General features: G+C 51.0%; 8 protein-coding genes across 8 annotated transcripts; 4 read left to right on the forward strand and 4 right to left on the reverse strand.

Moving 5' to 3' along the window:
- Positions 1 to 150: 150 nt before the first annotated feature.
- Pdw03_8258 (2-dehydropantoate 2-reductase, putative) lies at positions 151 to 2560 on the forward strand (the record flags this gene model as incomplete). The annotated part of the gene is made up of 6 exons (XM_066101910.1): positions 151 to 184; positions 274 to 394; positions 446 to 486; positions 545 to 974; positions 1031 to 2477; positions 2546 to 2560. The coding sequence occupies 6 exons, from the start codon at positions 151 to 153 to the stop codon at positions 2558 to 2560; spliced, it is 2088 nt and encodes a 695-aa protein (XP_065956993.1).
- Positions 2561 to 3826: 1266 nt separating this feature from the next.
- On the forward strand, positions 3827 to 4261 carry Pdw03_8259 (Putative DASH complex subunit Hsk3; the record flags this gene model as incomplete). Its single annotated transcript, XM_014677913.1, has 1 exon — positions 3827 to 4261. One exon carries the CDS (start codon positions 3827 to 3829, stop codon positions 4259 to 4261), a length of 435 nt encoding a protein of 144 aa, XP_014533399.1.
- A 199-nt stretch (positions 4262 to 4460) lies between these two features.
- Pdw03_8260 (Histidine phosphatase superfamily, clade-1) lies at positions 4461 to 5432 on the reverse strand (the record flags this gene model as incomplete). Its single annotated transcript, XM_014677914.1, has 4 exons — positions 4461 to 4524; positions 4605 to 4820; positions 4935 to 5198; positions 5257 to 5432. The coding sequence occupies 4 exons, from the start codon at positions 5430 to 5432 to the stop codon at positions 4461 to 4463; spliced, it is 720 nt and encodes a 239-aa protein (XP_014533400.1).
- Positions 5433 to 5720: 288 nt separating this feature from the next.
- Positions 5721 to 6107, reverse strand: Pdw03_8261 (Histidine phosphatase superfamily, clade-1; the record flags this gene model as incomplete). The annotated part of the gene is made up of 1 exon (XM_014677915.1): positions 5721 to 6107. The coding sequence occupies one exon, from the start codon at positions 6105 to 6107 to the stop codon at positions 5721 to 5723; it is 387 nt and encodes a 128-aa protein (XP_014533401.1).
- A 588-nt stretch (positions 6108 to 6695) lies between these two features.
- Positions 6696 to 7847, forward strand: Pdw03_8262 (tRNA (uracil-O(2)-)-methyltransferase; the record flags this gene model as incomplete). Its single annotated transcript, XM_014677916.1, has 1 exon — positions 6696 to 7847. One exon carries the CDS (start codon positions 6696 to 6698, stop codon positions 7845 to 7847), a length of 1152 nt encoding a protein of 383 aa, XP_014533402.1.
- Positions 7848 to 8268: 421 nt separating this feature from the next.
- On the reverse strand, positions 8269 to 10138 carry Pdw03_8263 (Magnesium transporter MRS2/LPE10; the record flags this gene model as incomplete). Its single annotated transcript, XM_014677917.2, has 3 exons — positions 8269 to 8836; positions 8887 to 9527; positions 9590 to 10138. The coding sequence occupies 3 exons, from the start codon at positions 10136 to 10138 to the stop codon at positions 8269 to 8271; spliced, it is 1758 nt and encodes a 585-aa protein (XP_014533403.2).
- An 894-nt stretch (positions 10139 to 11032) lies between these two features.
- Pdw03_8264 (Proline-rich protein LAS17) lies at positions 11033 to 13151 on the reverse strand (the record flags this gene model as incomplete). The annotated part of the gene is made up of 3 exons (XM_014677919.1): positions 11033 to 11064; positions 11118 to 12876; positions 12942 to 13151. 3 exons carry the CDS (start codon positions 13149 to 13151, stop codon positions 11033 to 11035), a joined length of 2001 nt encoding a protein of 666 aa, XP_014533405.1.
- A 1118-nt stretch (positions 13152 to 14269) lies between these two features.
- Positions 14270 to 14527, forward strand: Pdw03_8265 (DNA repair protein; the record flags this gene model as incomplete). The annotated part of the gene is made up of 2 exons (XM_014677920.1): positions 14270 to 14408; positions 14457 to 14527. The coding sequence occupies 2 exons, from the start codon at positions 14270 to 14272 to the stop codon at positions 14525 to 14527; spliced, it is 210 nt and encodes a 69-aa protein (XP_014533406.1).
- Positions 14528 to 14795: the final 268 nt, after the last annotated feature.

The following is a 14795-nucleotide window of genomic DNA, read 5'->3' on the forward strand; positions in this document are numbered from 1 at the left end:
CCCCCCCCCCCCCCCCCCAATTCCACTTTCCTCTTCTCTCTCCTTCACCCTCGCTCTTTTCCTCCCATTCTTTCATTTTCTTGTGTTATAGGGTACCTGGACCTTTTCAATCTGGGACTTTCCCGCCCAGTTCCTTCCCAGATTTGAGAGATGGCTCCTCCTCCACGTCTGCGCATTCTGTCCGGTGAGTTCATCTTCAACCTAGATGTTCACATCGGGAATCCTGACCGAACAAAACAACGATGGTTCGTCATCTAATCAAAGCATGTCTAGTTGGTGGTAATGCGATCTCTGCCTTTCTCTCATGGCGACTTCAGGCGACAGCCTCCTGTGATGTTACGCTAGTCTGGAAATCCGGATATGACTCCGTGTCTCAATACGGTGTCTCGTTTAAGTATGTATCCAGGTTGTTCTGTCACGGCCAGACGGCTAATTCGTTCCGCAGATCAAAAGCATTCGGCAATGAACGTTTCAAACCCCGACATGGTAAGATTGGGAGATCAACACTTGGCTTGAGCCCCGGTTGATGTGTCCCGATTTCTAGTTGTTCGTGCTCCCGAAGAAGCTTCATCCCGTGAACATGTCTACGACTATGTCATCCTCTGCGTGAAAGCGCTGCCGGATGTCTACGACCTTGCCTCCGTGATCGAATCCGTCGTCACCCCCCAGCACACCTGTATTCTGCTGAATACTACAAATACTCTCGGCATCGAAGCCCATCTTGAACAAAGATACCCTACCAACGTCATTCTTTCGCTTGTTTCCAATGTGGAAATCTCCCAAACGGGGCCGAGCGAGTTCGAACATCTGAGCTCAAGCGAGATTTACGTGGGCGCAACCAACAAATCTTCCGCCATTCCGACATCAGTCCAGAGCGACATGGCAGCCGCATTGGCGGTGACTTTGAACTCTGGTCAGGTCAACTGCAAGGTTTCGGATAATATCAGACAGGAGCAGTTCGACCGCATGATAGGGTGAGTCTCTTCGGATTCGTTTGGATTCAAAAATTGGCATGCTAAACGTCTCCCAGCCCGGTCGCGTTCCATCCCGCAAGTGTCGTGTTCGACACCCCAAACCACACACAACTCCTCGAAAAGACCGGTGTTCGTCCACTGGTAATGGGCATCCTTGACGAGATGATGGAAATCGCCTCTGCGCAAGGTTGCTCATTCCCCAGCGATTTCCGGGATAAGACGGTCCAAAAAATGATTGCGTTGGACTCTCCAACCACAATGTATTCAGATTTCCAGGGCCGCCGCCCCATGGAGGTGGAGACTTTCCTAGGGTCACCAATCAAGTTGGCAAGCGAGTCTAATGTTCGCGTCCCCCGAATCGAAACCATGTACGCAATGCTACATCACGTCAACATCGCAAACCAGAAGCCCCGGCAGGAGTCTCCACCTGCATCCGTCACGGGTCAACCGCCTCCCCGAATGTCTTCTGCTCCTCCACAGCAGCGACCCATGATGAATGGGGGCCCGCAATCTTTGCGTGGAAGTCGAACACCCTCGGGCGTGGGCATGCCCCCGCAACAAAGACGAGGCCCACCACCTGGCATGATGCCGAGAGGCCCAGGTGGATCGATGCCACCGGCCAACCGAGTTCAGCGCGACCCCTCGCTGGAGGGACTCGAGGAATTCAGCCATTTGGTTCTCTATGACGAACAGGGCGAACCAAGTGTACCGCAACAGAATGGAAATGGACACCCCGAGCCCGCCCCGGGCCCTGTTTCTGAGTTGACGTTACGGGAGCGAGAGCTGGCTCTTCGTCAACGTGAGCTGCAACTGCGCGAACAGGAGATGAACATGCGCCGGCCCCCCCCAGGCCCAGGACGTCGTGGACCGCCTCCCTCCCGGCCTGCTACGGCCTTTGACGAAGAAGATGAGGATTATTTCGACCCGATGGATAGCATGGGCATTCCGCACATCGACCCTGACAGTGTCGACATGATGAGCATGACTTCCCGGCGAGGGCGTAAAGGCCTCAGCCATAGCCAGATCCGTAAAAACCCTGAATTTGGTGTAAACACGGGGGGTAGCCGCCCTTCATCAGCCTTCAACCGCTACTTTGGCAGAAAACGCACGAGCGACCGTGTGATGCAAGAAATCCCGGGTCTCCATGATTCATTAATGGACAGTCCCATGATGAGCTACTCCTCCAACCGATATGGAGCCGTGGACCGAAACCAGATGCACGTGGAATCTCGAGCCAATTCCTTAACGGCCAGCCACAAGGGCGACTACCCACCTCGACCCTTCTCACAGAACCGGCGAAACAGCCAGACTCCTGTGCCTCCATTCGGCGGACCCCCGGGACCCCAAGGACCTCCTGGCACAGGAGGCCCGCGGATGAGCCGACCTGGTGGGCCTCACAATGCTCAGCCCTCACCTCCTGGCAACATGCGTACGCCGGCACCGCGGTATCCTCCGGGACAAGGAAACGCGGCAGGGCCGCAGCAAGTTGACCAACACTATGGGGTGAGCAATGCGTTCCCTGCTAAGGGTCCTCCTAAGAACCAAAATCTGACCAGCAGTGCGAGCGCCAGCGCGGGGAGTGGTGATAGTGGAGCCAGTGCAAATCTTGATTCCGAGCCCTCATCCCACAGCAGTCAGGTCAGCCTCGGCGGACAGGGGGTCGCGGCGCCCGTTCGCTAAAAAAACCACACACACCCAAAGGGGTTCCGCTCACTTTTCCCAATGGCTGACCGGCGTTCCATGATTGAATTCTCTTTTCGGCATTGCATTCTTCCTCGGCTTGGATGATCATCGTCCGCCGAAATTTGGTCATGCTTGGACCATTTTTGCATCACGGTGTCACTATGCGGGGACCTTTTATTCTTTGGTCCCGTGCTCTCGAAGCACCGGTTAATACTCTGCTGTTTGCTTCTTTACATATACATGAGGGACATAGGGGTCTTCGTTGCTCAACTTTCAGTTTTCTTTTTGTTTCGGAGTGTGGTTGGGATAACGAGGTGTGCGTGCGAGTTTTGTCTTTTTTTTGTGTGTGATTTGCTCTGCATCGATACTCCTCCTGTTTCGCAGCATTATCGATTTTTAATGAGGCCAATACGCGAGCCTAGACTGAGGCATCCTTATCCTTGCTGTTTCTCTTTGTCCTACCTCCCTTTTCATCTTTACAGCATGTTGATATAGCGTCGTCGTTGGCTCCCCTGCCCACCTTTCATATCTCTGCATGACTGTATACTATCAGCTGGCGCATTCCTTCTTCCTCCCATATAGACTCGTATACGCCTATTGCCTTCGTTTGTCTGTTTTATCATCATTCGCTCCCTCCCCGAGTATTTCCTTCATTTGCCATGTCTCTTTCCTTGTCTCTCCTATGGCTTGATGCAAACCGCCTCGCCTTCTATTTTGTCGTCTGGTCTGGTCTCTGGCGCATTCCTTAAAAGAGCGGGGTTGAATTTAGTCGGTTCATTGAGTGGTGTTGATCTGCTTGCTGGGTTCGCGCTTTGCTGAGGAAATCAATGACGGATGCACTGTAGTGTTCAGTTTCACTGCATCTTTTAAACAGCACTCTCTTATTCCATGAAGCACACTAATTGATCTAGACCGTTCCGTTATATCTTTGAGGTTACTGCGGTTCATTCGGTTTGACTACGTGTTAGTTGAACAAGCTCCAAAGCTCGAATGCGGTCTATCCAAGTAGAGTAATCTGTATCGACACGTGATCCTCTGATCGTAAACCCTTCCACGGTCAAATAATGTCAACAACCAATGCAACCCCGAATTCCAACCTGCCCGGAAGCACACTCATAGTCAGAATAATTTCCACTCACGCCAAGTTTTCAAATCAGATCTCCCCCAAAATGCCGCCCCCTCCAATCCATCGCCGCCAAGAATCGAACACCACTTACTCCCGTCCCTCAACCCTCCCAGGAAGCGGAAATTACAACACAACAGGAACCCACCCATTCAGCACAAATCCAAACACTACAAACACCCCCAAGTACAGCTCCAATGCCTCAACCCCTTCTATGTCCGCTGCCAAATCACGGCAATATGCCCACCTCCATTCCCAGCTCGCACAGCTCAACGCCAACCTCGCCGATACGGAGAACCTACTCCGCATGACCGCCGTGCAGGCCGCGGACATGCGTTTTCTAGGTGGATATTCTGGGGCGCTGTTTATGGGCTCTGCGAAGATTCTGGGGGAGGAGGGGGTTAAGGGAAATGCGGACAAGGATAAGAGGACCAATTCCGAAGAGGGGAGCATCAAGAGGGAGAAGAGTGACGAGGATTGAATTGATGCATCATCAATGATTGAGTAATGATTTGATATGACATGGTGAGTCGGATCCATCAAGATTGTGTCGGTGGTAGTTTACAATAATAGGCTGTAGGTGATGATTTCCATGACCCACGCTAACAAATATCCAATGTCTTAAAAGCAGAGATGTGACCTCCTTTCTCCTGTCCCCTCTATCTTACCGAGGTGTTATCTTACTCCACCACGAATTGACCACCGAGAATGATCGCTGGCTCATCGATGTTTTGGTGTTCATAACTAGTTTCCAGTCATGTTAGCCGTGCTCCATATACTATGGCAGACAAGGAAGTTTTCTCGGCCCAAAGGTCGAGCCTTACCTGAGTGTGCCTATCCCGCCAGCCTCAAGAATCAGTGACGTTTCCGTCAACGGCTTTCCAACCCAGCGCATGGCAAACGCACGCAGAATATGACCATGTGCGACAATAAGCACATCGCCCTTGGGCTCATCCGGGTTCTCGAAGCAGGGGCGCTGGTATTTGTTCTTGATGTCATTGATCAAAGCGTCGAGGCGGCGAATGACATCCTCAGGGGATCTGGCAGACGGGGAATGAATGTTAGCATGGGGATGACGACACCACAACAACTTTCAACGCGTAGCTGGATGCAAGGCCTGGCACCAGAAGATAGTGACAAATAGAACCACTTACTCTCCACCGGGACACCCATCGGTCCAAATATTCCACGGCCCCTCGCCCCTCTCAGCCCGCTGCTCGCGGATCTGCTTGCTCGTCAACCCCTCATAGTCTCCGTAATCCCACTCTCTAACTGCCTCGGTCACCTCAACCTCGGCCTCGGTTCGGATTGCCTCATTGTTTTCGGGCGTCTCTTGTTCACTCCAAGGCATTCGTCCGCGACAGCCAAGCTCGAGGAGCTCTAGAGTGCGCTGGGCGCGGGCGCGGGGCGAGACAAAGCTAGAACGGTGTGTTGGTTACCATTGGAGTGGAATAGTGTAGATCAGTGATTTCTTACACATGGGCGAGCTTCTTAGGAACCACTAGTCTGTCGTCTCCGACGAGGGCTTTGCCTGTAGCTTGAATGCGCTTCTCTCCATTGGCTGTCAGTGGGAGGTCGGTGAGACTGGTGTGTCGGCCATTAAGCGACCATTCCGTCTCGCCGTGGCGGATAATAAAGCATCGAGGGGCCATCTGCTGGGAGCCGTCAAATTTGATTCTAGTAGAAAGAAAGGGAACAACGAAACAAAAGAGAGGGGATCCAGTTCGAGTTCACTAGGACAGCAGGGCTGGGTCTTCTGTGCGTCATGGTGGACCCCGATAACAGGCTTATCAACCATTTTCTGCCATGCAATTCCGTTGTATGTACAGTTGAGCTTCAACTTATTCGGTTTTACTTAATGGTATCTTAAACATTAGATTCTTTTTTGTTCTCAATCCTAGCCCGCCGAACAGCCAACCTCTGAAAAGAATTCCAAGATATCACTGACAAGACACTTCAAAACTCTGAGCCGCCTTCTTCCGCGAGATGGGCTTGCACTTGGTAGTGGTTCGAGTCTTGATCTCTTCGATCATCGCATGTCGTGAACACTTCTTGTCCCTGAACAGTTCCACCTTGCAGCTCGGATCGATGCTAACGTTGATGAAAGCCTCCGCACCCCCGTTTTCAATCTTGCTGCGGCAGCCAGAGGACCCCTGCCCCGCATAGGTGACTGTAGTGCCAACGCAGTGCTTGTTGTGAAACAAGTCAAAGGTCCAGTGAGGCCGATGGACCTGGAGCTCTGCGATGGGAGGGGGCGAGGTGGAAAGGCCGGTTATGGTTGCTGGGAGGAGGATTAGGGCAAAGATGGGTGGTTGGATCAGCTTCATTTTTGGATTGGTGGGTTAGTTGGATTTTTTTCTCAACGGGGTATGCGAGTTGAGAGCAAGTGAGATCGAGAGCATACCATCTTTTTCTTCTACGAGCTTGAGGTCTTTATAGTGCTTTTGTATGATTGCGTAGTTATGACTGCCGTGTTGGGTCTGACCGCGGGTTGACGCGCACATCTTGCACATCTTGCACATCGGGGTTCGTAGCTTATAGCGTTGTACTTGATGTGCTTTTCAATTTGTCTTACAAGGCTCAGATCTTTGCATCTATCCATGGCTTCAGGATTATCAACTAGCCTTAGTAAACATCAACTTGGCCATACGACCATGGCCCTCTAGCACTTGCTACTTGTTATAACCGATTTCAAGGCTCTGTTAACCAGGCTGAGGATATCTTTTTTGATTTTTTGGATTACAGAGTCCTGAGTACTTAGTTGCCCTCTTCCTGGCCTCCGATCCAATGCTTCTATAGATGGTGTCTACCGCCTTTCTCTCCGCTTTGTTTGTACTCTTTGCATCAAGTCAGAAGGCCAAGTTGTCGAATGCTCTGCCAGACAAATATTGACGTATTGGCTCATCCAAATCAACATGGAACGCCGACTCGCATCTAGAAATGTGAGCTTGGAGTGGGTTGAACGAAGTAATCAAGATGGGGACAGTATCTCGGCACATCTCATTCAAAACACATACGCCCGGCTGAAACTCCAGTATGCAGAAAGGTTGCGCCAGAATTGGATTGAACAACTTGAATCGCCCAATCAAACCCTTGAGCAGCTGTCTCTGGCTGCGTGTCTGATTGAATTGTGGAGGAGCATGTACGGCGCTCTACCAGCAACAGAACAAGAAGAATCATCAAAAAATACACTGCCATTCCCAGGGTTCGTGGACCTGGCTTGTGGGAATGGTATCCTCGTGTGTATACTTCTCATGGAAGGATACAAGGGCTTAGGTTTTGACGCCTGCCGTCGAAAGTCCTGGGAGACATTCCCAGCGGAGATACAGGACTGCCTGGAAGAGAGAATCTTCATCCCGCAGCCTTTTATGGATGTATTGGAGTTGCAAGAAATTGGCGTTAAGATACACACCGGCGAATTCCCGGATAAGACATTCATCATATCCGACCATGCAGATGAACTCACGGTATGGACTCCAATAATGGCCGCTTTATCAAGTCCCTCGTCGCCATTGCCATTCTTTGTGGTTCCGTGCTGTTCTCGTTCACTTGCTGGTTCGTCGTATCGCTATCCTCCGCCAAAGGAGGGTGGACCAGTACCAAAGAGTGAGAATGGCGATCCTGCCGCAAGGAAAGTGTATGATGCCATAGAGCAGAATTCACAGCCTGCTTCTGGTGACTTGAGGGCACTTCGTGCAATCAAGATCGAAGAGAAGACTAAGACCGGATTCCTAGGTTCAATGATTGGATCTCTCGCTGCAAAAACAATGAGTGTTGCCGAGGAAATTGGGTTCGATGTTGAGAAGACATGGTTGTGCACTCCGGGGGCCATTAACATGGCGTTGATTGGAAGTCGACAGCAGGTCACAAGCGAGTGGCTAAAGAACTCCTATTCTAAAGATTCTCCAACACAAAGTGACCAAGCAGATACAGTTTTGAAGAATATCATACAAGTAGTTGAGCGTGAGTGCTTCAAAGATGGTGGCATCCAGGTAGCTGCTAATCTTTGGGTTGAACGGACGAAGATTCTTCACCAGGGACAGGGAACAGCGCACCAAGCTAATTAAAGATATCCAAATTGAAGCTAATCATCTGTCAATGGCAGTCGTATATTATTCCTACTTACCTTTCGCCCTACCTTTTGTATTTCAAGCATCTTTTTGGTTTACGTGCTTAGAGCAAACATCCCAATTCTCCCAGTCATCGGCCCAATATCCTAAAGGGAAAAGCACAACGAATTTGAAATCCAGCAACAGAGGATTCATAAACCAGGGACGAATGATATTGGTATATCAACAGATACACTCGAGACACATTCACACCTAAACACAACATAAATCATGGAGGGGGGAATCGAGAAAGGAGTTTGCTAGTGTACAATGATGTTACAGACCTCTCCAGCCCCATTGATATTAGTTGAAGATCCAAATCAAAACGCCGAAGCTCCCATTTCAAGGCAATCAAACCGTCCAACATACTTTAATCATATCATGCATCAGTCTTAGTATGGCCCTCATGGTAAACGGTCTCTTTTCCATCCGCACGAGCATTGTTGGAGGCCGTGGCCGATGCCTGCGCAGCAGCCTGAGAATTGGCAGGTGTCGATTTCAAGTTCCTCGATGTAGCTTGAGCCGCAGCCGCAGCTGCATTCTCTTTAAGGCGTCTCATGCGCTCAGGTCGGCCTTCCCCTGGGAGACTGCCCCAGACCGGTTCGATTGAATCTGCGCGCCAATTATTGCGATTTCCACCGAGTGCATTGCGCTTTGGGGATAAGGGGGCAAAAGTGTCGCATCCCACGCCGGATTCACCCCACATGCGGACCCGCTGAAGCTTGCGCAGTTTGGAGAGACCGTAGACACAGACGAGACCAGTCAGCGCAAAGCAGATCACGGAGACACCTCCGAAACCAAAGTCTGATTCTTCAATAAAATTCTTCAAGTTCATGCCGTAGAGGGCAGAGAAAAGTGTCCCGGTTGCAAGGCCGAGTGTGCCAATGCTGAATTTGAGATCCATGAGCATGAGCGAGTTGCGGTTGGCGTCGAGAATAGCCTTGACTCTGAGTTGTGTTAGAGGCGAATTCAGCTTGCTATGAACGATCAAACTTACACTTCCTCCGTATTGCGAATATTCGTCACCAGATTGCCACTGGCCTGGACGATCTCATCGCACACTTTGTGGTATGACTCTAGAAGCATTTCCACTTCTTGATGGTCATCCTCTTCTCGCTCTTTGCCGGCCGATCTCTCAGATAGGTACATTGCAGCCAGATCGTCATCGGCCTCCAGAAGATCGTCAATAGCATCTCGTACCAAGCGAGCTTTCTGCTCAAATGTACCTAGTTTCTTGGAGTAGATCAAGAGGTGCCGGAGTTTATCTCGGTCGATATCCTCCTCGAGCGCACGAAGGACCCGCACAACGGGATCTCTCACTCCATTAAACTCCTCCTCCAGTCCGCTCGTGACACTGATGAGAACGGCTTCCAGCGCGCGAAACTCGTACGGCAGTGATTGACTAGGCTGAGCGGCACCCTGAGATTGTTTCTGGCGGAGCTTTCCTTCTAGATCATAGATGAACAGCGATTGCATGTATGAGTCTGTTGAGCCGTACGCGTCGAATACTAGTACCCGGTCCGCTTTGATGAGCACTCGCAGATGCAAGAGATTGATGAGAATTGCTCTAGGTCGCACGAGAATATGCGGGAGAGTCGACGAATCAATCTTGCGTAGATCTCGAGGGAGAAGGCCATACTGTATCGCAATTCATCTGTTAGCAAATGTTGGACACTCGAACCCGAGTCCTCTTTACCAACCTTGGCAATCAGCTCCTGCTTTCGGAACTCTCCATTCACGAGTGTGACATCTCCATTGATATCAAACTCCGTGCATCGAATTCGCAGCTCATTTGACGCCTTGGCTGATAGGCTTCGGCCAATGTTAAACATGCCCTCCGTCCCTTCATCCACAAGCCCAGGGTTAGTCGGGCCCTGATTCTGGTATTCGGAAGCCTTGTTTCGCTTGATATCAAAAAGCCGTCGGAGAAAGGGTCGGTTTTTGGTTGACGCACGGCGCGAGAATTTCAGCTGCGTAGGAGCCAATGGCGACGACACCATTGCTCTAGTGGGGTTCAATTTTCCATAATGAGTGCTGCAAAGTGCGGTATCAAGTATTTCGGAGCCATGAGGACCATCAAAACGTGTCCAGGTTGAGAGTTTCGGGGATGATCCTGTCGAGAAGCCTTTATCGCGGCCGACAAGACGCTTCGGATAAGTGCATGCTGATGGTGCGGCTGGGAGCCCAGACTGTGATCGTAGGAAGCGCAATAAAGAGGCAGAAGGCGCAGATAGCCTCGGAGACAGCATGTCTCTGGATTAACGACAGAGCTGTAAGCAAGTTCTCCCGATCAGATCAGATATGCTTTTTCCCGGTTCCCGGAACAATGTTGGCCCGAGAAATCAGTGTTGTACAAAGTGCCTGCTATTAAACCGCAACTTGCTGTTTCACAAATGTCTTGTGCTCTGAGATTTGGGAAAGAGGCTTTATCTAGATACTGCTACCAACTGCTCAAGTCAAAGCATTTCCTTCTCGGCATTCCAGTTCAAGCAACCTCTACAGTAAAATGGGTTCGTTGTGGCTGAACTCTTTTGTGGAACTTGGAGCTGGTCTGGTTGATGGAAACAAGGCCAAAGGGGCCCAAGAGATGGAAGACAAAGCACAGGATTTTAACGGGCAAAGAACCAATAGATGAAGAATCAGGCTTCATCTCGGATGAATAGCGGTATCCTCTTTATAGCGAAACTTTGAGCATGGTGACTATTATACTGTGAGAGAGACAAGAGACGGACCAGACTGTATATGCAATCTTAAGAGAGAATGCTTTGTAGTAAAAGTCATGGATGTCTGGCGTTTATGCCTATCCCAGGCAGGTGAGTTTATGATTTATGACGCTGTAAGCTGAACTCCATTTGGTCACAGCCTTGGAAGCATCTGCATGTAGGCCGTTGGCATTGAACTGAGAGAATTAAAAAAGAAACATGCACTTCTTCGTACTGAGACTGTCTCTCACATCCACTGCATCTACCATTGAAAGCTATATACAAAGTGCATTGCCCCTCTTTTTTTTTTCCCTCAACACTTCAAACCAAACTTTTAGGCAAAACGCTGGACCAAGAAACAGAATGCTCAATGCTCACAAGAATGCGCAAAAGCCATTGGTATCTTGAAATTCTTCAACGATCCAACCGAAGACCAACCACTCACCAATCGTCGTCGTTGTCATTCTCGTCATCTACCATTGTTGTTAGCATTTAGATCCGCGTTTACATGTTGGAATTGACATACCGCTTCCGCTGACTCTCTGTTTTCGCTTGTTGAGAGCGTCTTGTAATGCGCCGGCCAAACCACCTTGCGGGTTGCCTCCTGCACTGGGGCTTGTGGTCGAGGACTCGTTGGCTGCACCGGGCATCAAGGCTTTACTTCGATCTTTCTTTTCAGTTTCCTTGACCTTGCGCAAGCCTCCGCCTCCATGGCCACCAGAAGCTCGGATGGACGCTAGCAGATCGCTGTGCCCACCGGCGGGCTTTGGCAAAGGTGGTCCAGCACCACCAGGGGGTGGAGGCGGAGGAGGGACACCACCTCCAGATGCTCCAGGCGGAGGAGGCGGAGGAGGAGCACCTCCAGGTGCTCCGGGCGGTGGAGGCGGCGGTGGTGGTCCACCTGGTGCCCCAGAAACAGGTGCAGGAGGAGGGGGAGGTGGAGGTGGAGGCATTGAGGGGCCACCCCGGCCCGGAGGCGGAGGGGGCAGGGGGCCACCGGGTGCTGCAGAACCAGGCGGCGGAGGCGGGGGAGGTGGGACGCTAGGAGAATGCTTAGGTGCCGAGGGGGGGAGGGGGGGAGGCAATACTGGTCCTCTTGGGGGTGGAGGAGGAGGAGCTGCTGCAGGAGAAGACGGTGCAGCTGGCACGGGTCGAGGCGGTGGGGGTGGAAGTGGGGGCGAAACAGGGCCTCTGGCGGGCGGAGGAGGAGGTCCAGTTGAAGTAGTCATGGGCGGCACTTTAGGAGGCAGTTGGGGTGGTGCTGCCGGGCTTGCTGTGCGAGGCGGCGGAGGGGGAGGGCCACCTGGTGCAGGGCTACGGCTGGGGGGTGCCGGGGGCGCAGACACCTTGCGGTCACCAGAGAAAGGCGGTGGTACCCCAAATCGCGAGTGGCTTGATTGGTATTGGCTATCATCCATTGGTGTCTTTGGTGGCCGTGGGGGCGGTGGAGGCCCAGGCCCAACATTGACGTTCGAAACTGCGCGTGGACGCCGCGGAGGTACAGGGCCGGCGGGCTCTGCGAATTTTCCTGCATCTGCAAATGGAGGCGGCGCATTGAATCTCCGCGCAGGCGGAGATGGCTCACGAGGGGGGGCAGAAACCGATTCTTCTGGTGCTTCAGATCGTGTTTTCCGTGACGGAGGCGGCGGCGGCGGTCCCCTTCTGCTTGTCGAGCTGGAACCCGTGACTTGGGGACTGATCGAGGCTACTTTCGGAGTGGGAGGTGCAGAAGGTGGCGGTGGAGGAGCAGACTCGGCCGCCGCTGCCTGCTTCTGGTCAATCCAAGCTTTGATGAATTCGGAATTCTCGGCGATTTGGTCCTCGGTAATTCCCATCCCCTTAAGCTCATCCAGCAGTCCTTTCCAAGAAGGGTCACTCGTATCAAATGGTAAATCTGGCTTGGCTGGTGGTACACTTGGGGATAGCGTCGGAGGCGGAGGAGCAACCTGAATTGAAGGCGCAAATGCTGTCGGCGGTGGTGCACTTGGAGCTGGGCTCGAACGATGCAACAAGCTGCCAAACAAGGACCGTCCTACTTTACCATTGGTAACAGGAGCAGGTCCCTGGCCTCGAGTAGATGCAAAAGGAGTCTTGGTGGTCTCTTTACTTGCATGTTTCTCGCGCTCATGCACCTTCTTGATAAAGGTCTTGGCCTCCTTTTCGTCGACAAAGGACAGGCCGGCGGGACAGGTTTCAAGTTCAAATGTGTGAAAGAAGGTTCGGTCCTGGTTGTAAGCGAAGTTGTCATAGATCTCCTGATCCCAGATCACGCCCCTGCCAGCGGGCTGCATAAAACAACACGTTGTCAGCATTTCTACTCATGTCTCCAACACCAGTATGAACCGCTTACCGAGACATCGACTATTTTCAGCCAAAACGTCCTTCCTACAAGGTCATTGCAGAGGACAGCAGCTCCTTGAATTCCGGTATATGTCCATTTCTGTCCATCCGGGTAGGCAACGTAGAGTCGCGCGACAGCTACGGCAAGGATCTTGTTGGCGGGTTTGGGGACATTCCGCTTGACAGTTTCCTTGTCTGCGTCACTGAGAATGGAGGGCATGGTGAATCGAGGTGGTCCCCTAATAAATGGACAGGGGAGAGGTGATAGTTCGAAGGGTGGTTACGTGAGTAGAGCACACATTGCAGCCGGGCGGGTATCTTCAAATGATGGAGTAGTGCCCTCAACACACCAACCGATACGGTAGTGATGGAAGGTACAGTATTTCTTTGTGATTGATTAGATTTGAAAGCCGAGGTGTTAGAGAGGAGCCGACCGGCGGTTGCCTTGAGAGTTGGAGAGGGAGGTGAGAAGGCGCAGGCGGGGCGGACCCAATATACACCGGAGTGACCTAGGCCTACTGCAGCACCGCCATACCGGCACGTGGTACTTTTCTTGTACTGTTCAAAGTGTGGCTAAGCCAGTACTTACTCATTTGACATTTCTTCTGTTTGATATCTTGATATCATGAATCTAGAATTATCGGAAACCAATCATTTTGAACATACGAATTAATATCGTATTGCAGGTTCATCATTGACGAGGATTGCTGAATGCGGCTCAACATGCCCATTTCAACATGTTCGAAATCACTCAGGGAGCCATTGAAAGATGACTCTCACTTCTGCCCAGGTGATCACGGCTTACTATCTAAATTGGATCTAAAAATGTGTTGGATACTTGTAGGATAGTAACACATGCCTATCTTGACTGTGTATGAATGTATCATTTGTGTCGCAACTATCCATAGATAAAACGATAGTTCTCCATCCTCCGTGTTTACCTCCGAAATCAAATGCACTATCCTTCGGGTTAGCTGTCCTGATTAGCATTTTTTTTAAATTAAATCACAGCGACTTTACGACACGCCCTCAAGTTGTGCTCTTTACACCCCAGTATGACCACTAAAAATAATCAGTAAATTTTGGAAACAACTACATTGGCATTTTATTGATTCTCATGAAGTGGGTGTGTTTAGGCAACTTCTATGCTGACAGTTGCAATCAGACCACCGACGTCATCCCGCTTGTGATCTACAAATCAGACGTCCAACCAACCTTCAAGACCTGCTCCTTCAACTCACCATCAATAAATCATCAGATTTATTTCATCAATCTACGGCGAAGAACAATCAGTACCAGCCAGTGAAAACTCAACAAGATACTCTTCTTATCTTCAAAATGCCGGTCATCCCCGAGTCGTCGGACTTCCCATCTGCACCCCACAAGGAAGGCAATGAGGCCGAAAAGAAACCAGGGCAACAACTCCCAAAAGCGACTGCAACGGACTTCTTGTCAAAGGGACCTCAGATTCCAGACAGTAAGTTGACTGCCCGACTCGCACAGGCCCGCGACTGACACCTTGTAGATATGCCCCCCAAGGCGTCGAAAGAGGAGCTTGAGGCACGCGCGAAGGAACTGAACAAATCGGCCAACTGAGAGATAAATGACAAACCACGTTCATATGGGTGCTTCATTCAATCACAATTTCTGTCATTCCAGGCAACCTGCCCTTGTTCAAGTGTGTGTCTATAGCGGGTCATGGCCCAAACTCAGTTTAGTTAGTATATAACGGAGAGTAGCTGCCTTATGATAACAAGTGCACCTATTGGAATTCAGCTATTTTTCTTCAAAGGCTACGTCTACTCCCAACCAAGGACCTCCTACGGTCGGGTTAGTTCACCAATTAACCATTCGATTCATTACG

This window comes from Penicillium digitatum, chromosome 3 (genome assembly GCF_016767815.1).
Source record: "Penicillium digitatum chromosome 3, complete sequence".
In the NCBI taxonomy this organism is placed as follows: Eukaryota; Fungi; Ascomycota; class Eurotiomycetes; order Eurotiales; family Aspergillaceae; genus Penicillium; species Penicillium digitatum.